General features: G+C 50.0%; 7 protein-coding genes across 7 annotated transcripts; 4 read left to right on the top strand and 3 right to left on the bottom strand.

Moving 5' to 3' along the window:
• Window positions 1-2,989: 2,989 nt before the first annotated feature.
• Window positions 2,990-4,113, bottom strand: PFLUO_LOCUS5794 (uncharacterized protein; the record flags this gene model as incomplete). Its single annotated transcript, XM_073783273.1, has 2 exons — window positions 2,990-3,602; window positions 3,662-4,113. The coding sequence occupies 2 exons, from the start codon at window positions 4,111-4,113 to the stop codon at window positions 2,990-2,992; spliced, it is 1,065 nt and encodes a 354-aa protein (XP_073639845.1).
• A 4,487-nt stretch (window positions 4,114-8,600) lies between these two features.
• PFLUO_LOCUS5793 (uncharacterized protein) lies at window positions 8,601-9,328 on the top strand (the record flags this gene model as incomplete). Its single annotated transcript, XM_073783272.1, has 2 exons — window positions 8,601-9,114; window positions 9,168-9,328. 2 exons carry the CDS (start codon window positions 8,601-8,603, stop codon window positions 9,326-9,328), a joined length of 675 nt encoding a protein of 224 aa, XP_073639844.1.
• A 122-nt stretch (window positions 9,329-9,450) lies between these two features.
• Window positions 9,451-10,073, top strand: PFLUO_LOCUS5792 (uncharacterized protein; the record flags this gene model as incomplete). The annotated part of the gene is made up of 2 exons (XM_073783271.1): window positions 9,451-9,748; window positions 9,799-10,073. The coding sequence occupies 2 exons, from the start codon at window positions 9,451-9,453 to the stop codon at window positions 10,071-10,073; spliced, it is 573 nt and encodes a 190-aa protein (XP_073639843.1).
• Window positions 10,074-16,445: 6,372 nt separating this feature from the next.
• On the bottom strand, window positions 16,446-17,322 carry PFLUO_LOCUS5791 (uncharacterized protein; the record flags this gene model as incomplete). Its single annotated transcript, XM_073783270.1, has 3 exons — window positions 16,446-16,997; window positions 17,057-17,169; window positions 17,226-17,322. 3 exons carry the CDS (start codon window positions 17,320-17,322, stop codon window positions 16,446-16,448), a joined length of 762 nt encoding a protein of 253 aa, XP_073639842.1.
• A 207-nt stretch (window positions 17,323-17,529) lies between these two features.
• PFLUO_LOCUS5790 (uncharacterized protein) lies at window positions 17,530-18,314 on the bottom strand (the record flags this gene model as incomplete). The annotated part of the gene is made up of 3 exons (XM_073783269.1): window positions 17,530-17,731; window positions 17,785-17,971; window positions 18,140-18,314. The coding sequence occupies 3 exons, from the start codon at window positions 18,312-18,314 to the stop codon at window positions 17,530-17,532; spliced, it is 564 nt and encodes a 187-aa protein (XP_073639841.1).
• Window positions 18,315-18,870: 556 nt separating this feature from the next.
• On the top strand, window positions 18,871-19,858 carry PFLUO_LOCUS5789 (uncharacterized protein; the record flags this gene model as incomplete). Its single annotated transcript, XM_073783268.1, has 4 exons — window positions 18,871-19,044; window positions 19,098-19,272; window positions 19,326-19,544; window positions 19,599-19,858. 4 exons carry the CDS (start codon window positions 18,871-18,873, stop codon window positions 19,856-19,858), a joined length of 828 nt encoding a protein of 275 aa, XP_073639840.1.
• A 226-nt stretch (window positions 19,859-20,084) lies between these two features.
• PFLUO_LOCUS5788 (uncharacterized protein) lies at window positions 20,085-20,941 on the top strand (the record flags this gene model as incomplete). Its single annotated transcript, XM_073783267.1, has 3 exons — window positions 20,085-20,373; window positions 20,429-20,642; window positions 20,689-20,941. 3 exons carry the CDS (start codon window positions 20,085-20,087, stop codon window positions 20,939-20,941), a joined length of 756 nt encoding a protein of 251 aa, XP_073639839.1.
• Between the last annotated feature and the right edge of the window lie 1,276 nt (window positions 20,942-22,217).

Below are 22,217 nucleotides of genomic sequence, written 5' to 3'. Positions count from 1 at the left end.
CTACGCCTATGAGGAATCAGAATAACCAAGCAGAACCGTTCTTCCCTGGCTTTCCTCACTTCTCCCCAGACGATACCAATCTAATAGTTTCAGACGACTATTGCCACGTACTAGAAGTTTCCGAATCGGACTATGAGGAGCTTTTGAGGCTTTATCACAAGTCCGTTCAGGCCTCTAGTTGTGAAAATAAAGTCAATTTTCCACGGCGCGAAATCATAAATGCCTTTGTGCAGCTTTATTTTCAATTTTTTCATTCAAGCTTCCCTCTTCTGCATCAAGCCACCTTCCAACATCAACAGAGGTCTCCTTGTCTGGTTTTCGCCGTTGCAGCAATAGGCTCCCAATACTCCAGGGTCACGTCTCGTGGCCAATGTGGCCTTGCCCTTTTGGAGACCCTACGGCGCTCTTTGCTTAAGAATGTGGGTTTCAATTAACATTATCGTCATAGTTATCATCTAGTGCTTTATTCCGCCGCAGAGAACAATTGAAAGCTGATATATCTTACAGATCAATCTGGATTGCCCTCCTAAACATGATCTTCAGTTGGTTCAAGCAACAATTTTGTGTACATTTGCTTTGTCCTTCTGTGGAAGGCAACATACCTTGGCTCAAGCACAGTATTTGCGCAGTCTTCTCGTGACTATGTGCCGTCCATTTATGACACAGTCTATTCTGTATCGTGGGTGGGCTCCTCAGCAAACCGATTTAGTCAGCAAAAGCTCGTTTGACTGGGTGGCGCGCGAATCTTGGGCTAGAGTGATCTATTTTACTTGGTGTAAGTTGATTGCTGGTACCTGCTATGTGATCCATTTCACGTGTTAATTCAACCACTGGAAAAGATATTGAATATTTGCATTGGACTTTCTTCGATCTCGCTCCTTTGATCTCCGTTTCCGAGCTACATGCCTGTCTACCATGCGATGATGAGCTCTGGCAAAACTCTGATCCCCTTGAAATACCAAATTTGATACAAGCAGATCTTTGTAAGTATCTTGGAATATCACCAGCCGCCTGAAAATGTTCCAATCAACACGAGCAGTGCCACCCCATTCGCCTAGCGTCCTAGATATTCTAAGTGCCAATAATTCGGACAAAGAACCCACGTCATCATTAGGTAGCTCAGCATCCTTGTTCACCATGATTTCGATATTTGCAAAAGAGCGGAGTCTTTCACAAATTCTAAAGCCAGGGCTTACAGATGGTTCTGTTAATGAGCCGGGGGCTGACATTGCTGCTTTGTGCGCTGCTCATTCGGACCAGACTAAGATGCTTGCGGACCTGGCAATATCAAATGTCGCTGGAAAGCTCCTCGAATATCGACTGGCACCTGATGAAATTTCTGCCTCGTCTGGAATTTTCTCTGCTATGAAAAAGATTTACTCTATATCTAGGATTCTAGACCATATTCCCTATACACTGTTGTATGTTTCTTCCGGATGGATGGCATCCAAAAGGGATACAGAAGCCAGCCTGGAGAGTTTGAAGAAACGACTACGATGCAATCCTCCGATGTCCCGAAGAACATTGACATTTGCAGCACAAGTGTTTCGCAGAATTCGGAATCAACGACGGCTCGAGGCATGTGATCCACTTTATGTGCTCCTCGTGACTCTGTACATTTGGTACTATGGAAGTATTTTCGAGAGCCCAACCGACTCAGATAGTTCGTGGTTACCGCTGAAGATTGATGACGAGGGCATCGATGAGACTGTCTGGATGCAATGGGTGAATACTGGTGATAATAGAAGACCTCATGTTGCCGGCATAGGCTTCTTGAATGGCAATAAAAGCGGTCACCGTGTGTTGAAAGAAGCCATTCGAATACTTTCCAATGGTCAAGGTTGGCAACACTTTGCCCATGCTGTCGCAGGATCGCTTCAACGGATACTATCTGGTGTTGCCCCTTCATTCAAAGACATATAGCTGAACCTAGATTTGAATCTACGAGCGCACAGAGTTGCATGTGCGTGCCTCGGGTGGGAATGGCAACCCAGATATGCAACTTATAATTAATTCCAGTAGTCATCTCACGTTGGACCATTTGTGGATTGGAGGCTTTCGCACTCCTTTAAAAATCTTGAAATCAATTCGTAACGACTGGGCATCTTTATCCAGGTCTCTTGACCCACCCATGCCGAGCACAGCATATCTAATACGCAACCTTCCGTTAGAATTTGACCCCAAATTCATGATTGTGGACAAAGAGCGGCTCCGAAACGCTAAGGAGAGCTCTCTAGTCTATTTTTCCCTTGTGACACTAGCAGCTGGATGTTGGTATTCCCTGGGTTAGAAGATATTGTAGACCTGACATGTGGTAATTTACCACTAAGAGTCTTGCGGTTCAGCGGATACCCGCCGCTCCACCTGTTTTGTATAGCAAATCGGGTCTCAACGGGACAGAGGAGCTCTAGTATTACAATATTAGCACTTCACTACTATTACTGGGGCCTTTTTTGCCGATAAATTATCCATGCAGTCTAGTCGAGTTACCGGAAAACAGGTAGTAGATTCCCAGGGATAGGGCCGTCGGCTGTCGGCCTTCGACGAAGACTGTGCGCTTGACGGTGTTAACATGCTGCCTAGCTGGGTTCACTACACAGCAAAGTCGGCTTGCAAGAGAGCTGGCACCGAATGTTTAAAGGAGCCTTCTGAAATAAATTCTTTCAACTAATATTTTGAGACGTCATCATTGTACTAAGCGTGGAGGTTAGATACCACCAAATAGGGGTTTATGCAATGATTCGACCCAAGTAGTACCAGTAAATACTGACTTATATTTGTTGAGATCGCGGTAGGTTGAGATTGTAAATTCCCACTGCTTGCTGACTCCGATTCAGCGCTAGTAGACAGTGTCGGGGTCCTAGTCTCAACAGCCGCGGTCATGATCATACAGAAATCCTTGCCGATAGGGACGGCTGATAGGGGGGCTGTGCTCCAATCGGTCGACGATCCATACGGCAGAGTCAAGATGATTTTGGGATGTGAGGTATCAAGTATAAAGAGTGCGCACCCGCCGCACCACGGAGGCCGGGTCTGGCCCTGTCCTCCAGACTTCACTCCCTGGTAGCTCGTGGTAGACCGGCTTGGTCTGTATATCTTGGCCATCTAATTCCATACCGTGCTTGCTGGCACTATTCTCACTGTTAAAACCGTCGCCACTACTCTCGCCATTATTACTCTCGCTGACACCGCCTAGGACCGCATCTGGAGACCAAAATCTTGCCTGTGGAGGGCCCTGGTCGGTATGTGGTGGGTTGGGAGGGACGGCATTGTGTACTGGGCCGGAGAGGACGGACACGTCGGGCTCGGGCGGTGTCGCTTTGTATGCGGCCTTCTGGCGTTGGCGGCGAATGAAAAAGAAGAGAACTGCAGCGAGAATGACGACCCCAACCAATGCAGCAATCGAGATACCAGCTACGGCGCCGCGGGTGAGTGGTGAGGAACCTTCTGAGCTACCAGCACTAGACGAACAGCTGCTTCCAGAGCAAGTGGACGAGTCGGAATCCTTGGGTGTGATTGTGACGATATTTTGCTCAGCACCTTCATTCCATGCGCATGCCGACACGTTGAAGACGCCGCGGTCGTAATCGACAGAGAGATAACTATGAATTAAACCCAAAGAGATCAGTATAAGCGGTCATATCCTGGGCTTCCGACTCACGCTTCTTGCAAAAATGTCCGGCCCAGTGTATACTGAGTAGAATTGGCTGCGCGTTTCAGCGGAAAATAATAGCTGCTGCTATTGACTAAAGGAGGCTGTGCAGTAAGGGAAAAAGCGTTGTATGGAAGAACGATTGTCACGGCATCTCCGCCGGAGCTCACATCAGATAGCCGAAAGGTCACCTGCGCATCTGAGTTCAGTAGTTCGGTGTTGTGAGTGTCATTCACCAAGTATAGGCCAGTCTCGCTATCGAGCACAAGCCCAAACGCCTTTTCGAAAGCATCACACACACTATCTGGGAGCCAGAGATTCGGATCGGTCGAATCAATGAAGATCAAAATGGGTTCGGAAAGTAAGGTGGCCGAGCTTGATCCGCTGTAGCTTATGGACTGGAGATAAACGACAAGATCGCGGGTGATGTCGCCTGCGATGGTGAACGACACGGAATTCATCGTGAAACGGGATGTGTCATAGCCGGAGAATATGAGCTGGCCATAGACTTGTTTGAGACCTATGTTGGAAAGAATATGAGATGAGACGTGAAACCCATCTTGAAGATTCCATCTGGGGAACAAACTAACGGTACTTGGCGCCAGCTGTATAACTCCAACTTAGGCTTGGGATAACGCCCTGGCTTTTGAGGCTTGTGACGAATGACGGCGACGAAAAGTTTCCTAGGGAGCTGAGGTTGAGTGGCTGGGGGCTAAGGCCAAATATCCCACTATATGTGTCTTGAATTAGTAAAGTTTCATAGAAGGAGGCTTCAAGGTCATCTTTACAGATAGAAGGGCTCTGGACTTGCGATGCCGCCGATGGTCTGACTTTCGAGCCTCGGCCCAGTGAGACTAATCCCCAGACTATCTAGAGCAAATGATGTTCTTTGGTAATATCCAAGGTTGGCCTCGAGACCAACACCGTCCTGGTTGATTCCATAAAGGCCTAGTCCGTGCCAGCTGGAAGACTGATTTGCATTGAACAGGTTACCCCTAGAGACGGCGCAATCCTGTGGCACTTTCGTGAAAACAGATGTCGAACAACCGTAACTTGACAACACGACCATTGACTCTGAAGCGGCCGTAGATACAAGCACTCGGACGTCTTGTTCTGGGGTTCCAACTCGAAGATAAAAGCTGCTCCATGGTCCGTCATTGCCTTCACTAGATGCTATATCAGCAGATGACACACCGCCAATTCAAGAGTTTTGCTCTGGGCAGTTACAAGTATTCGCTGGGAGAGATAACCACAGCCGATGAGGAACGTCTAGCAATGGAAGATGCCGAACATTCAAGCATCCAGGAGAACGTTGAAACCAACACTACCGTAATGATGACAGCATGCATTTTGAGGAACTGAGAAAAAGCATCAGAAAGAGGGCGTGTGGTGCAGCAATAATGGGAGTGTCAATCCATGTGTAAGGATGTGTCTGATGTAGCGACCAGAACCTTCCCGGTTATTTTTTCTAAATCAAAACGAGCGAAAAATGCACACTAAAACGCTAGACGAGCTACATCATTGTGTAGTCTCTAGCGTGTCGGTCGGGCGACAGAGCCACGGCACATGGCGATTGATTCAACGAGATCGCCGTCTAAATCACGGTCGCGTTGTCATTCAGAGCTCAGGGGCAATGGACGATCCTAACGTGTTAGGAACTCCCCGGCCGCACAGACAGCGCAGCAAACAGGCTGGCCGCCGGCAAAAACCTGCTCCACTGCAAGTTCTATCTAATCAGGAGCCGCCCTCTGACGTGACGCAGATCTAAGGGGCAATGCTCCTCAATGCTTTTACTATTCCTGGCTAGGCTGTTACCTATCATTGCCCTTCTCAGTAACCACGCTCCCGGCTTTTCCACGATGATCACATCGGGAGGTAATACCTCATTGACGCGAAGGACCGAGATCTGTTGCCACAAGGCGTATATTATTATTGTTCACGCTGTCTCTTCTTCTGCTGTTGACATTCAACCCTTTTGAGCAGCAATTGCTTTTTGATTTTCTGTTCCTGATTGCCTAACAACAACATCCGCATTGCACATCTGCCAGCGTCTCACTTGCTCTAGCTCCTGTTTTTGCAAGAGCTGTAGCTATGTTGCCAGCTTTTAAAATATGGACTGCGCTCGGGCTGCTAGTCGTCGGAGCAAAGGCATTCTATGGTCCTGGTATGTGGTCGATCCGAAGTGAGCATCCTTGGGCACAACGGCTGAGACAATGAAGTTGTTCACAATCCACACTATCCGTTCTACAATACGGCAAGCAGCCGTACGACTACCTGTACTCCTGAGCAGACAATCCTCTCGCCCACGTCCACCCATTGTTATTCTACTGAGCAGACAACCCTTTCGCCCACATCCACCCCCTGTTCTACTACTGAAAGCATAACCGCCAGCACTACTACCAATTGTGTGTCTCCACCTGAGAATATTACAATATCAATACCAACGGTTTCAACAATCTCACCAAGTACCATAATCACCATCACTTATGTGCCGACGACCATCGAAACATCCATACCAACGGTTTTTACAACCTCATATACTACTCTGACCACCACTACTATTGTGCCAACGACCATCACACCACCCCCTCCTCCCCCAAACCCATGTCCGACATATTGCAGCATGTAAGTTTCCTGTTCCCATCAAGAGTCAGCAGTGTTGTGATCTGTGTTGCTAACGCTGTCTTCGAAGCTCCGCTGGCACGGTCAACTTATTCTATTGGCCAACGAACGAGCCATACACGTACCCGTCCACTTATGTTGACACACACCTCGATTACACATTGTAAGGGCTTTCATCATCATATCCTTTTTCCTTTCGTTAGTGCCCTTGGGCTAATATGCATATCTACATGCAGCACCTCACCGTCAGTGTACATGGTCGTTAACACCATCTTTGGTTACAACACTGCTGGTCGCGCTGGGCCTTCCGGCACCAGTGTAGTATTCCCTCTCGACTTGGACCAAGTATCAACCATGGATCCTGACGGGTCAGTCACACGACAGCTCACTCTGAGCGATCTGGGTACCGACTGCCCTCAAACGGAGGCTGCCTCGGTGATCGCAACGGCGGCACCTGACGGCAGGTGTGATCCTATCCTCGTGGCCCCTGATCGTGTCAAATCTTGGGCTTTGCCGTGTAATGCGTGTGGTGGGTTTGGGCTATTCGATCCTCCGTATGCGGTTCCTCCGCTGCAAGGAGGTCTGGTGCCCGGGCCAACGACCACTTCGATGGCGCAGCCAGAGCCACAAACTACTACCAGTGAAATCCCTGCCACGGAATCCACCACCGCGGAATCTACCACCACGTCAGCGGTCACGCAGACTACTCCTGATGTGGCACCGATTCCGACTTTGACTCCGTTATCTAGTACCACCTCGGTCGCTGCTTCGTCGCCATCGCTCGGGTCAGACCCAAATCCGACTACTACAAATCCGGCTACTACACCCGCGATGGCTGCATCAGCGATAAAGGTAACAGGTGGACGGGCTTGTCTGATTTTAAGTTTCTTCATTTCGGTATACTTGTTGTAATGCAGAGATAGTTTCAAGCCAGAGCAGAAAGTCTACACTTATTAGTTTAATGAGATATATAGATGAAAGTTGAAGATGGCAAAGAAAAGCAAACTTTCCCTCGGGTACAGCCCAGAATTCAGCAGTTTTTGCAGATTCAAAGGTTGAAGGGCGACCCAATTCCCGATTTTTTGGTAGACTCTGAATTATAGCATGATAATAGACCATGTGGTCCAGCCCTCGCTTCTTGAGCTCATTAATGATGTTATTTTCTTCCAATCACTTAGTCTACGCTCGCAATGCATTCGAGTGTACCACTTATCCCTGGTGGAGATAATCGAAGCTCGGTCGAGTCTGCGTGATCGTAGTGATGGATGTTTATTATTGCGGTAACTAACGAAGAACACTACGTAATATCTAATTTTGGAAAAACGACTGCCAAGGCACCAACAGACACAAGCAACGATGGTGGAGCGATCAGATGACATGGGGCTCCACAGGGCTGAAGCACCAAGTCCAATTCAACCACTCACACGTTCTAGGCACCAAAGTTCCCGTTTGTCATATCCATTCCACGCTCGCATTGGCTAAAAAAATTAAAATCTTGGAGCTCGCCATCCGCACGCTACGTCATTAGCTAGCCCCTCGTTGAGGCCCGGGTTCATATATGGAGAGCGAGAATGCGTGCGGGTGAGAATCCTGTCTCTCTCAATAGCACAGCCTACTTAATCTGCTGTGAATTCTCCCTCATCCACTTAACTACAGTCGCATTCGTTGCAAAATGCTTCCCTGGAGCGTATACCAACAGTGCCAGCAGTCACAAACTACGACTTCGGAATTGGCGAAAGATACGACGCAATGTCCGACTGAAGTCTTTGAATCCTTATTTTCGCGACATCACCATCATAGCCACGAAAAGTCAGAGTCGGATGGTGTCAAGGAGTTTGAGCAGAAAGATGAACTTCAAAAAGCGCGGGAATGTGGGAAGTGGGGATCAGCAGAGCCAAGCCCCCTGTTTCTGCAGGTGAGAACTGATCTTCGACGGTTTCACCGGCAATAATATCTGATGAGGGAGTCGAATAGATCTACCACGATACGCTATGTTCTTTGGATAAGAACCCAATGGCGGGAGTGGTCTCCCCCCCATTGATGGGGAGCTCCGGAGTCGTCCCGTTGACTATTGTCGCGCCATTGCCCGATTTGATTCGTCATCTGGCGAATTGTATCGTAAGAGCCGAGCATGAATTGATTTTGGCGACAAATTTTTGGGTTCACTCAGATGCATCGACGCTGGTGACGAACGCATTGCGGGAACTATCAAGGCGCGCTGGAGAGAGGGGAAAGAAGGTTGTCGTCAAAATGCTCTACGACCGGGGAGATCCTCGTCAGGTGTGTCACAAACTCAATAATGAGTGACTATTGACCAATGCCAATGATGCAGGCCTGGGAGAACCGTCTCACTGTCACGGAAGAGCAATGGACTAGCGACAAAGTCAACATTCCCCCGTCAAAAGAGATCCCCAATCTCGATCTTCAAGTGGTCAACTATCACCGACCTGTCTTTGGAACATTTCACTCCAAGTTTACCGTGATCGACCGACGCATCGCCCTCTTGCAAAGCAGTAACATTCAGGACAACGACAATCTCGAGATGCTGGCTCATATAGAAGGTCCTATCGTTGATTCATTCTACGACACTGCGTTATTGTCATTTGGTAAGCCGCTCGACCCTCCGCTACCTCTGCTCGAGTCCCCAGCCGTATCTGCGCCGCTTCCATGGCATGAAGAAAAGGGGAATGCAACTGGGACCGAGAATGAGACCCTTGAAGAACATACAACAAAGTCCCCTCACTACGATTCCACCCTTGACGGCGAGGCACGGAGAGTCAATGCCAGCGTTGAACCGCGAGGTGAAGAGACAGCTACTCAGGCCGTGAGCCGCCATCTCAGTATGTATTTTCAGCTTGAACTATTACCAACGGAATTGCTCACATGTCAATAGACACCACCATCCAACCAGACACAACGGGAAATGCAACCGACAGCGACCAGGTGGATCGAATGATCCCGTACGTGGTCATGCCCTCCCAGGAACCATTTGCAATCGCTCTTGTAAACCGAGAACCGTATGGATGTGAGTATAAGTTTGATGGTTCAAAATAAGAGTAGACGGCTGATAAACTCATTTAGCTCCAAACCACAGCCATGTCCATGTTCCCCAAAACGCAGCATTCCTCTCTGCCATAAACCATGCACAGCACTCAATTCTTATCCAAACTCCAAATATGAATGCGGAGCCACTGCTTGATCCGCTCCTAAAAGCTGTCAGACGCGGTGTTACGGTTACTGCCTACTTGTGTCTCGGTTACAACGACGCGGGCGAGCTACTCCCATTCCAAAACGGAACCAATGAGATGATTGCCAATCGACTATACAGCAGTTTAGACACTGATGAAGAAAGGTCTCGGCTGAGGATCTTTTACTACGTTGGAAAAGACCAGATCCAGCCGATTCACAACAAGTTCAAGCGCCGCAGTTGTCACATCAAGTTGATGATTATCGACGAGAAGGTTGCTATACAGGGTAAGTCAAATCCTCCGCTTAATCACAACGAAGCTAACGTCTTAATCTAGGCAATGGGAATCTCGATACCCAATCATATTTTCACAGTCAGGAGGTGAACATGCTCATTGACTCGGAAATTGTCTGCAAGAAATGGATCGAGGTGATTAACCGCAATCAAAATACTGCCAAGTACGGCGCGTCCAGCACCAAGGACGGCTGTTGGCATGATCCAGTCACTGGAGAGATCCCTAATGGCTCTATTGGAACCGATCCTGGGCATTTCAGCTGGGCTAGAGGAATTGTTGGTGCTGTCCAGCGAGTCAGGGGAGCAGGAGGGTTTTGATTGATCTGTGGAGTTAATCATTTTGCGCTATCTAGTAAATGAAAATAATGAAAATAAGTGAAGTACCCGGAGAGGACCTGTTCAATAACCTTATCTGCTACGTTTGAAAAACTTAGTGACACCTTGCGGATCCACATCACTAGCAAGATACGTTGTAAACAGGAGCATAGAATATTCATCCTTCGCATGAAACTGGTACGGATGAGTCATTTGGACAACCAATCTCTCACCATAGAAATGCGCAACGATCGAAAATAGCATGAGCTCGAGATAGGGAAGTGGAGATATTCAGCCAGACGTTCAGTCAGAACCTTTTATCAGGTTTCCAAACAGATGGGAATAACCGCACGCTTCTCCAGCGTCTTCATTCGTAGGTTCGTTATCCCCATCGCGATGACGGTTAGCCTAGCGGTGAATCAGCCACTGACAGAACCATTTTATTTTCTCATGAATCGTGATATCAAGGCACCACACTTCTTTTACTGGTAGGGCGGATTCACTTTGGTCTCCCCGTCACAAGATGATATGACCTCATTGCCCAAATCACCCCGGAGACTTACTTTATCTAGATAGTATGGGCCTATTAAAATGTTTTATTACACTCAACCCCATAATGAGCGCGATTCCACCGTTTTGGCTTTTTAGTGAGTGTTGTATATTGCCTTCTATGGCCAGTCTCACCTCACTGTCTAGAGTTGTTTCTTTTACATGTAGCAAGTATGTGAATATTGAGAAACTCAGTCCATACTGAAAACTGGGCAGCGTTATTATGATCCCGATCTTGGAGTTGAGCTGCAGAAGTGGCGTTCGTCCCGTGGCTTCTGCCAAGAGAGCCAAGAATGTGGGGTACCTCTAAGCCGAAATATCGGACGAATCAGTCGCTGTCAGTACAGTAGGGCAGGACGTGCTTCTCCACGAATAACCTGCGTCTTTAGCAAATTTTTCACCCATCACACTGAAAGATTGAGATGATCTTCCTACGAGTGCAACAGTAACATTGGCAACGTCTCACTCTATTTAACAGCCCCGAATCTTATCTGAGGTATGAGTAGTTTGATACAGTAAGAGTTGAGCTGGGACTTGATCTCCAGCAAAGACACTCTACGCAATAAAATTCCGGCAATATATTTCTATTAACACATTTTCTCCTCACAAAGTTGCTTCCTAAGATTTGGGCTACATTTCTTCTATGCCTCAGTTTCGTCGCCGCAGGTCCAATCGCCCGACGCAGCGTGCTGAGCAACCTCACGACTGTGAAGAACGATGTTTTTTAGAAGCTTCACAGGACCCTGTTTTCAGTTTGATAGCTATCAACTGCACTGAGACCAAGTTGGCTCAACATGATATATTAGCTTGGATTTCATGTTCAGATAGTATTCAAACATTGCAGTCCTCTGCTTAGGTACAGGTTAGGGTGATATTCATCTCTGTGCTGGCAAGGTTGCCGCCATTTTCCATGAGGGCGAATGTATAATCTCCGCTCTCCACAATCCATTCATATCGACGATCAAGAATGACCAAATATCGTGACACATCCAAACTCATAGTCACAGTTCGCGTTTCCCCTGCTGAGAGGTAGGCACGGCTAAAGGCAACAAGTTGCCTCACTGGACGGGTGATCGAGGAAACGCGGCCCAAGAGATAAACCTGTGCCGTGTAGCTTCCCGCCATGCTACCACTGTTCGTGATTTCCACCGAAAAGGTAATGACTGAGTGTGGGTCAAACTGAGATTTACGTTGTGCGTTCGTAGTCGAGTTTGCAAAGGCATGAAACTTGGACACCTTAAATTCGGTGTAAGACAAGCCGTATCCAAACGCATACTAATTTATTATCACATAAGCATTTGATTTCAAGTGAAGATTTATAGCAATATAAATGAAAGTCACCCTCACAATCGGCTGATATGGAATGTCGGTATAGTCCCTCGGGAACGACGGTTTATAGCTTGACAAGCAGGTAATTAGAAATAGTTATAAGAATGAGGTATAGCCAAAAACCTACTTATAAAATGCTGGTAATGTTCCAACATTGTATGGCACACTAATTGGGACCCGGCCTCCGGGGTTGATCGTGCCGAAGAGGACGTCCGAGATAGCTTGTCCACCAGACTGGCCGGGGAAGAACTGCAGATCAGTTAGCTGTACTGAAAATATATATATATATCGCCTCCGACTTGAGACGAAACAAACCGTATTGAGAACCGCTGCTGCCCTGTTGTAATATTCAGGAATAGCGAACGGACGACCTCCCTGTAGCACAAGAATGACAGGTTTTTTCAGATCAAAAATTGCATTGGTAAGGGCAGCTGTAGATTGTTAGTTGCAATTAACACTTTTCAGGTTCAGGGATAGAAGGAGAAATGTACTTTGGTTTGGAGACAACTCAAGGGTTGCTCGGTCTCCAGACTCGCCGTCACTGTTCCAGTTCGCACCGACAGCAAGAATAATGACATCGGATGTCTTGGCAAGCGCAACAGCCTTTGTAGTATTAATAATAGTATATTAGTAGTATTGATGACGGCTTGGCTCGCAATCACGTACCTTTTCAACTGGATCAATTCGATCCACCAGATTCCAGAACATTAGCACCTGCGCGTTCAAGGAATTGACGTTTTCAACCTTTTGGACATAGTTCCACGCTTGGTATTCCAGCCGAATATCATGCGTGGCGGACTTTCGAAATGTGAATGGTGCTGAACCTGGAGGGGGAATCGTGCTGTTTACCGACGTGTATGACAACCCAGGGATGTTGGATAGAATGTTTCCTGAAAGTGACGCTTCAGCCTCGACAAGCAGTTTGCCATCTATGTAAAGCTTTGCAGTGGTATTTGGGTAGACAGCAACCCCAAACCATCCTTCGACAGTGCTGTCAACAGGCACTGTAACTATCCCCTCCCAGATCACACTGAAATTATTTGACGGTAGCCCCACTGGCGGATAAAGACCCCAGTCCAGGCTTGGTGTTTCAAATTTTTGGAATCTTGCATCATCGAAGTCAGGCGATGCATAGTACGTTGCAAGTAAACCACCTGATGTGCCATTTGCAGAGAGCAAATAAGGCGGGACATTGTACTGTGCGTTATATGTCCATGTGTTTGCTCCCCAACTGGTAATGAGGTCAGTCTGAGGAAATCTGTTGGAAAGATGATGAAGAATGCCCTGGCGTATGGTACTGGCGTTTTTGACGGGATATCCTCCCCATTGCCCAGAGTAATCACCGTAGTTGAATATATCACTGAAAGGACCAATCAAGGCAATTCGTCTAATGTCTTGTTGCAGCGGATTAATTGGTAGTGTAGAATTGCGGTTCTCCAACAGAACAATACTCTTTTGTGCTGCTTCCAAAGTAAGTGGGACGTGAGATGCTGTAATGGCATGTGAATCAACTTCTTCAGGGATAAAAGGATTGTGAAAAAGCCCCAAGTCGTATTTCACTGAGAGTATACGTCGAACCAACGACCGCAAGGTTGTTATGGTCAGCGTTCCATTCTCTATCAGGTTGACAGTAGCCTAGACAATCTGTCAGTAACAGCTTACATCAAGCGTTATACTACCGTACATCCACATATTCCTGTAAAGGAAAATCGTAATACTGCACCATGCCCCCGGCATTGTGCCACTGTGCAATTGTATCTGCCACCGAGCTTGTGACTCGATGGGTATAAAACAGCTCGGAAAGTCCTAGAAGAGGTAAGCTTCAAGCCCTCTTCTTCGCTTCATTATCTGTGACTCTTACCGCCATCATCAGCAGTTACATAACCTGAATACAAGGTCAATGTTCAGATCAATTACTCTACGTAAGCCAGAAACAAACCATCAAACCCCCAGTCTGCCAATGCCTCGTATAGTAAAGGGTTCACCGAAGAGGGCACATCATCAAATTCGCTATAAGCCCTATACATGGCTTAGAGGGACAAGACAGACACAACCAGTGTGGCAGGTAGCGAACTTACATCATTACGCCCTTGACACCTCCAAGCTCGACTGCAGCTTTGAATGGAACAAGCATCTCTTGGAGTACTTCCCGAGTGCCGTATCCCATGAACGGTGCGGCATTATGGCCCCCTTGTGGGCTCCCATGGGCAGCAAAATGCTAAATAAAAATACAATTAGTGTCGAAAGCCGATTGCATAGTGCACATATTGCCCCAAACCTTCATGACTGGCACCACTGCATCGTGATCCGACCAACTGCCATTTTTAGACAGACCTGACGCGTATGCCACTCCCATATGGGCTGTCAAGACCATATCTTCTCCCCAATCCTCTGAGGTTACATTAGTTAATAAGAGTTGCGGTCTCGGTAACTAAGCAATTTACCTTGAACGCGACCCCATCGAGGATCTTTTGCTAGATCAAGCACAGGGGAAAAGCATGCGTGAATTCCAATTGAGCTAGCTTCTGTGCCAATGGCTCTACCAACTCGATGCACAAGGTTGGTGTCAAAAGATGCTGACATACCGATAGACTGTGGAAACATGGACTGCTTGAATGACCCCACACCATGGAGACATTCCCCTGATTGAATGAACGGTATATTGACCCTAGAGCGCTCCGCATTCAACTTTTGTAGCTCGTTATACTGAGATTTGCTCGTTGGATACCAATCATGAATGATTCCAATGGGTGCACCGGGCGCCGGTTGGAGAGCCTTATCTACGATAAAACGTTAAAACTTGTATCTTTCAGAGAAATAGTAATTTACCATATAGGGCATTATCCGAATTCGGTCCAATAATATTGTCGGCGAACATGAGATGCATTTGCAAGGCTTTCAAGATATTTTAGTCTCGTTTGGAATGGGGCAATCCGCAGGTAAGCAGACTGACCAAGCTCTGGAACTGTGAGGTTCGAAAGCAAACTGTCCAAGAATGTATCTCTTTCGGACGCCTGTTCTCTTTCGGACGCCTGTTCTCTTTCGGACGCATGTGGGGCACTATGATATTTGACGTCCACCTGTGTTCCAGATGCCCATTTGCCTTGAATCTCTTGTGCCTGACTAACCAACTGAAAGATTGCAAGTGATATCAGCAAAAGAGGTAATCGAGAAATGACTGCCATGGTCATCGCAAATAATAACGGAGAGCAATCTATGTAAGGTGTGTCACTCTAAATTGATCTCCAAGACTTAAACGGTCAGTCTTGCCCACGGAGGACCTTTATAATCTTTTGTCAGTATGAAACGCGGTAATAGCCTGAATAAAGTGTTTTCATTTTTTTCCGAAGTACATTAATTTTCCCGAAAGACCTCCATTGTTTTTGACCACTAGTGTTCCTGGGCGAAGCAACCGTAGTAATCGTAATTCTGTAGCTTTGTTGCATCTTTCCAGCTCGGCTAATCGCCCTTGACTCCGGACGGCAGTGATCGACGGTAGCATGGAGGGAACTTGAGCGGGGTAAGTAGAAACCACAAGCGTCGGACATGTTGTTCGGGTTATTAGTTATCTAAAAAGACACAGGCCATGATTATGAAGATAGAGTCTCCACTTCTCCAACTGATTTCTCGTTCTATGGGCATCTACTTGTCATGATAACTTTCTAGTAAAGATCGGAATGCCTTGAAAGATATGCTCTAGAATCTTCCTAGGCCTTTCTATTGGACCCATTGCTTCGACTATTCAATTTATGGACAATATTAAGGGTCCCAACACTTGAGGACATCGATTTATGTCGTCTTGTTATGGAAAAGTACATTAAAAGACAGAACATAACTAAATAACGGTGATATGTGTCGTTGCGGAAGAGGAATAGTCTCATTTCGGTCCGCTAAAGGTGCCGAGAATATCAAATACCCGACGAGAAACTGTCCGTCACTTCAAGGCATTGTTGTCATATTAGCCTAAAGCCCCCCTGTCCACAATAGGAGCGGGAAATTCCAGTAGCGCTAAAAAAACACAGTCTCCGGATCCTCCTCATATTTCATGTGCTATTTTGTCTGTGCGAAGTTTTCCAATCACGTTTAAAGTCCACACGCCGTGCAGGACGTCATAAACATAACTACCTCCGACACTTGAGGATATCCGGTTCAATAATTACTATTTGTGAAGACGAGCTGGGCGATTATGAGAGATCAATTCAAATGAATGCTACTAGTAACCGGCGGAACGGTCTAGCCTTTGAAAATTAGCCCTTGAAACGAGGTAGGGGACAATGATTGTTCCATTTCCAAATTATATATTCGGCATTCAAGCGCCTTGCCGATTTCTGCTTCACACATGATAACGTGAGATTTCTTACACCATTTTGATTCAAATTAAACTGCCCTTTCGGATCCTCTAGTGTTGTATATCAACCAGAAACCGTTTCCTCTGGTGTCTGCTTCAGGGAAGGGCTTCTCCCATCCAGTAATGACGGCCAAGAAAGGCGTTCTAGATCAGCTCTTTTCGTTGACCACCAAGGCCTCTCCATACATGCTGATATCATACCCATGCTCTTCTAAATATGCCTTGAACCGGGCATCCTCTGTCTCCAACTCACGGGACATGTCTGGAATGAGGAACCATGCAACGAGACCACCAACCACCGTGAATGCGGATCCAATCAGAAAGACCGCCTGTTGGCCCTTCTGAACAGAATCAAAGGAGTCTTGGATCGGCGTGAAGACCTGTGTCCCAATCGAGGCGCCCGCTTTGCCGAAAGCCGCAGCAAAGCCCAGAAAATGGCCACGGAGGGGTGTTGGGAACGACTCGGCGGCACACAAAAAGGTGGAGACGCCGGGTCCCATTTCTCCAAGAGCATTGAAGATGCCGTACATGACCACAAAGAGAGGAAACACGCTCTGGATGGGTTTGAGAGCGCCTCCCAGGATAAACCCCCACACTGCCCACAGCATAAAGCCGAGGGTCATGGTCTGCTTGCGGCCAATGCGATCCATGAGAAGACCTCCGATTAAACAGCCGGGGAGGTAAAAGCAATTGATGACAGTCTGTTAAACTCGGTTGTTAGCGTCTCCCTGCCTGATCCCGGCACACCGAGTGTACTGACCCCATATCCAATGTTTTGCACAGTGCTGTTATCCGTTGCCAATTGCGAGATAATGGTCGACGAAAATATGCCAAACGGATACGTCACAAAGTCATAGCAAAACCAGGCGAGCGCTGCCGTTCCTGAGGGTTAGTTCCGGAAACGGGATATATGAGGAGGGCGTACGTACAGGTTCCCAGCATAGGCTTCCAATACCGCTTGAGGACCAACCAGTACGGGTACTGGGATTTCATCGCATGTTTCCGATACTGAGTCGAGTTGATCATCCGTAGACGAAAGAAACACACCGAGATGGGTAACTGTCCCTGTTAGTGCGCTGGGGGTCGCGAGCTCCCGGGATCCAAGCTTACCACCATCCCGAGTCCAAAGGTGATCCGCCAGACCCCGTCCGAATTTTCCTGGTGGTAACAGGCAAGCACAATCAACGCTACCAACCCCGCTACGACGAAGCCCTGCGTGACTGTTAGCCATTTCTACCACGCCGGGACTCCTCGAAAAGACTCATGTACCAGATCCACGGCAAAATCGGTGGTCGCGGCGACCAGAAATCCGCGCCGTTTGCGCAGTTGAGGTGTCTCATCGGCGGCCTCCGTAGCACTCGTGGCACACACCGGATACTCGCCGCCGGCACCAAAGCCGGCTATGCCGCGGGCCACGATCATCATCCAAAACATCCTAGGCTCAGAGAGTCAGCTCCCGCTCCATGGGGGGGACCCGGACGGACATACCCCAGCTGCGAGGTGCCATGAGCCGCGGTTGCCAGCACCACACCCAGAATCAAGATGGCGGTAGCAGCCACCACGCCGGCGCGACGGCCCACGCGATCGATGAGCGCACCGAAAAACAGCATCCCGAAGATCTCGCCAATGAGATAGGAGTTGGACAGGCGCGACGTGATCGTGCTGGACATGCCATCTTTGTATCTGTGTCTCCGTGACTGGTTAGCGACCGGTCGGACCGAGCCTGGGTCAAACACCCGAGCGGTGGATTGAATGTACTGACAGCACGGCTAACACAGGCTCCATGTACCCAACTATCGCCCCATTAGCATCCGGCCCCGCCTCGGGAAAGATGGGAACGCACTGATCTCGGCGTTGTAGCCATCGCTAAACAGCGCCAGTCCCGACACGACGACGTTGAGAATGCCCGAGCGTCGGCTCTGCACCGGATCGCGCTGCTCAACATCCCATTCCTCATCCACGGTCTCGCCTTTGGGCTCATTCACCCGCATGATCGAGTCGTCGGGGGATGCCGCCATTGTACTGAGGTCGAAGACAAAAGTATTCTTGCACGAGGAATCCGAGCTTTCGGACTGGACCGGGCGCGGCCATTTGTAGGCGAAGCAGGCAGCGCCCTCGCCACGATGCTGGGCCTGTCTGGCGACCAGCGCATCCAATGATGCCGGACGAGCGACGCACGAGATCGCAGTATAATTCCGATCGGGGGGAAATGCGCGATAAGAAGCACCGGACTAAACCGAAGAGGGAAAGCGCACGCTCCCAGGGTCTCAGGGTCCGCCAGGAACATTACGGTTGTCATGGTTGGGACCCACGCGTGGGGCCGGCCCGTTGCCAATGATTCAGTCCATGTGTTCCGCTGACTGGCGTCGGGCCAGCTTATCGCTCGCGCGACGGCCGAGCCACGTGCTATCTCGGAGGCGCCACCGTCGGTGCGAAGCGCGACACTCGCGAGACCGTTCGGTTGGGCTCGGGGCGACACTGGCCCGAGTATAAAATAAAATGTCGGCAAGGTGGTGGCTTGGGAACACGCCCGGACCCTGGACTTTACATTGGTGTCACTTCGTACCGTTCGTCATGGACAACTTCTACTTCGCTCTGACCCCGGAACAGCTGCAGAGCTTTCAGGACCGGGGCTATCTCTTGATCCGCGGCTTCTTCAACGGGGAGGAGGCCGCGCGACTGCGGCAATGGGCGCAGGAGGTCCATGACCTTCCACGCACCGCGGACGTGCCGTGGATGCCTTATGAGGTAGGCCGACCCCCGTGGACCGAGAGATCACGCTCATCGCATGCCACCAACAGGAAGTCAACGCGGAGAACAAGCGTGTGCTGTGTCGGACGGAGAACTTTGCCAACTCCCACGCCGGGTTTGACAGCATCCTGCGGGGCCAGCGCGCCACCAGTGTGCTACAGCAGCTGGCCGGCGAGGAGATGCTGCTCTTCAAGGAAAAGATCAACTACAAGCTGGCGGGCAGCGGTGCGGGCCCGTCTCCCCCCATCATTTGGAACCCACGCTCACTGGCAGTCTAGGAGGGTTTGATCCCCATATCGATGCCAACGCCTATACGCACGTCAAGAACATCAAGCACCTGACCATCCTAGCGGCCGTCGACGAGATGGGCCCGACCAATGGCGGATTGGAGGTGGTGGACGGCAGCCACCGGATGGAGGTTCCTCTGGGGGCGGATCGATGCATCGAGCCCGCCTGGGTCAAGCAGCACCCGTGGGTCCCGTGTGATCTGCAGTCTGGTAGGTGACCCTCGGGCTCCAATGTCGAGTGCAGGGGATGCTGACCGGCCGTAGGCGACATCCTCGTGTTTGGATCCTACCTGGCGCATCGGAGTGGCGCCAACACCAGCACCAAGGATCGCAAGGCCATCTATGCGACGTACAACTGCGCCGCCGAGGGCAATCTGCACGATCAGTACTATGCGGATCGGCGGCAGCTGTGGCCGGCCACCCATTTGCGAAAGGACGGCGAGTCGTATGAGGAGGGCCGGGCGCGCTACGCCTATGGCTCCCCCATGCTGACGGTGGACACGAATTCGATGGCCGCGGTGTAACGCCATGAGATCTGGCCCATGTATTGTTAGCAACTGTAGTCCTAGCACCGTTATGCTCCCACGAGAAAAAGAAACCAAAAAAGCGTGGCCGGAGAGCACGCAGATAGATAATGAGACCACCCGAGAGTTCATCGCGAGTCATCACACCCACCGTGGGTGGAGACTGGCTTCGGCGTCTGCTCCGAATCCATCAAAGAACAGAGAAAATCCTAAAACGGGGAGACCCATGGATGCGGGAACCAGATCATACCTGGCTTGCTTTAAAGTCCTGTTCGTGTCTCCCTTCCCCCTCGCCTTCGCCACACTTTTCTTTCTGTACTCGCTCCTCGCCCATTCCACGGCCTTTCTCTCTGCCCTTCCCGTGACGTCCAAGATTATGGATGTGCAATCACCCGCCGCCGTCGCCGAGGCTCTCGTCGTTGCTCTGGAACAATATGGGCAAGGGGATTACATCGGCGAATCGATCAACCAGTTGGAACATTCGCTCCAAGCGGCCCACCAGGCGCGCACTGCCGGTATGTGTCTCCCCTTCTCCCCGAGGCGCAGCGCCTTAACTCAGGACGGTCGTAGGTGCCCGCGACGAGCTGGTGATTGCCGCTCTGCTGCACGATATTGGCCAGATCATCCCGCTGGAGGCTACGAAAGAGGTGCGGATGAGTCTCCGCAACAGCGCGGAGAATGTCGGCCGGGTCGGCCACGAGGCCATTGGAGCTGAGTACCTCCACTCGGTGGGATTCAGCGAGACCGTGTGTCGCCTGGTCAACAGCCATGTGGCAGCCAAACGGTAAGTCGCATCTCGAGCCGGTTGCACGCATCGCTCATGGGGACAGATATCTCACCGCGATCGATCGCGCCTACTATGATTCCTTGTCGACGGCATCACAAAAGTCCTTGGCCTTCCAGGGCGGACCGTTTCAGGGCGACGAGCTGGGCGCGTTCGACCGGGATCCGCTGCGGGACGAGATGGTTGCCCTGCGCCGGTGGGACGACGCGGCCAAGCTGGTGGGCGTCGAAGCGACCACGCCGCGTGCACGGTCCTACCACGACACGATCGTCACGCATCTGAGCCGGGCCCGGGCGTAGATATAGATGTCAGAAGCGTGGCGGGAACTCATCTACTACGAGGTTGTCATATGGAAAATAAATCATACTTCCCGCTCTGTAGTCATCGGGCTCGTATTGCCCGTGGTGGCCTTTCCCCGCGAATCTCTCTCCTGCATTTCCCTCTCGTCCATGATCCCGTCCATGATCCCCCAATCCACCGCCCGGTTGCGCACGAGAACGGGTTGTCTCCCATGTGAGATGAAAACGTCCCTTGATAGAGATTGGCCGATGCTGACTGGACGCAGGTCGCCGACGTCGAAAGAAGTGCGATGAAACGCGTCCGCGATGCCGTGCCTGCACGCGCAACGGGCTTGGCTGCCAGTGGCCCCCGGGAAACGAGCAGGGGGACGGACGACGAGCCCAGATATATCGAGTCAGCGCCGTGTCAGACCTGCGACTATCACCCCCCGTCCCCCTGCCGGCCCCGTTCCAGCTACCAGAGCACAACTATCTGTACCGGTATTACGCTTCCACTCTGGTCCCTCGTCTGGTACGGAAAAATTCACTGGCACGGTTTTTGGATCAAACGTACTTCTTACGCCTAGCGTGGGAGTTTCCTCCGCTGATGGGCGCCATGATATCGATTGCCGGCATGCGGCTGGCTTCCTCGTCGCGCTGGGCCATTCAGTGCGCCATTGAGAGCTACATGTATACCATCTCGGGCCTCCGGAAGAAGATTGCCCAGATCAGAATTCCAGAGACGAACGATGCTCTGTTAGCCACAGTGATCACCCTGTCCGTGTTCGAGGTCTGTCACGATCGGGGAAGATGCGGGACATGCGTGCCGCTAACATCCCAACAGAGCTGCCGGCGAGATGCGGTGCCCAATACCACGCCACATGTCATGGCCTCCGGGACGCTGTTGGCCCTCCGTTCTCCCCGAGGAGGAAACTGCCCTCAAACAGCCGCCGTCTTCGACCGCATTTGCATTGAATCGTTTGTGTATCACGCCTCGTTAATGATGCTGTTTGATCCCTCGCTGGATGCACTGTCGAGGTTTCGGGATCAACAGGATCTGACGCAGTAATTTCCAAATCATCCAGATCTGAGCGTCTCTGTCTCCACGCAGCCCATTCTGCATGCGCCCTACCGGTTTTTTGTGCTCATTGCCGACGCTACCAAGCTTGCTCGCCTGTCGCGGCCTCTGGAAATGGGCGAATGGGAAATGTGGAGGCACCTGCAGGACGAATTCAGGCAATGTGTCCCAATGATGCGAAACGAGGACGAGTCGTCTAGTACGCTCTACGCCCATACT

Source organism: Penicillium psychrofluorescens (assembly GCF_964197705.1).
Source record: "Penicillium psychrofluorescens genome assembly, chromosome: 3".
NCBI classification, from domain to species: Eukaryota; Fungi; Ascomycota; class Eurotiomycetes; order Eurotiales; family Aspergillaceae; genus Penicillium; species Penicillium psychrofluorescens.
Note: the sequence above shows the minus strand (reverse complement) of the source record. Positions and strands in the feature narration are given on the sequence as shown.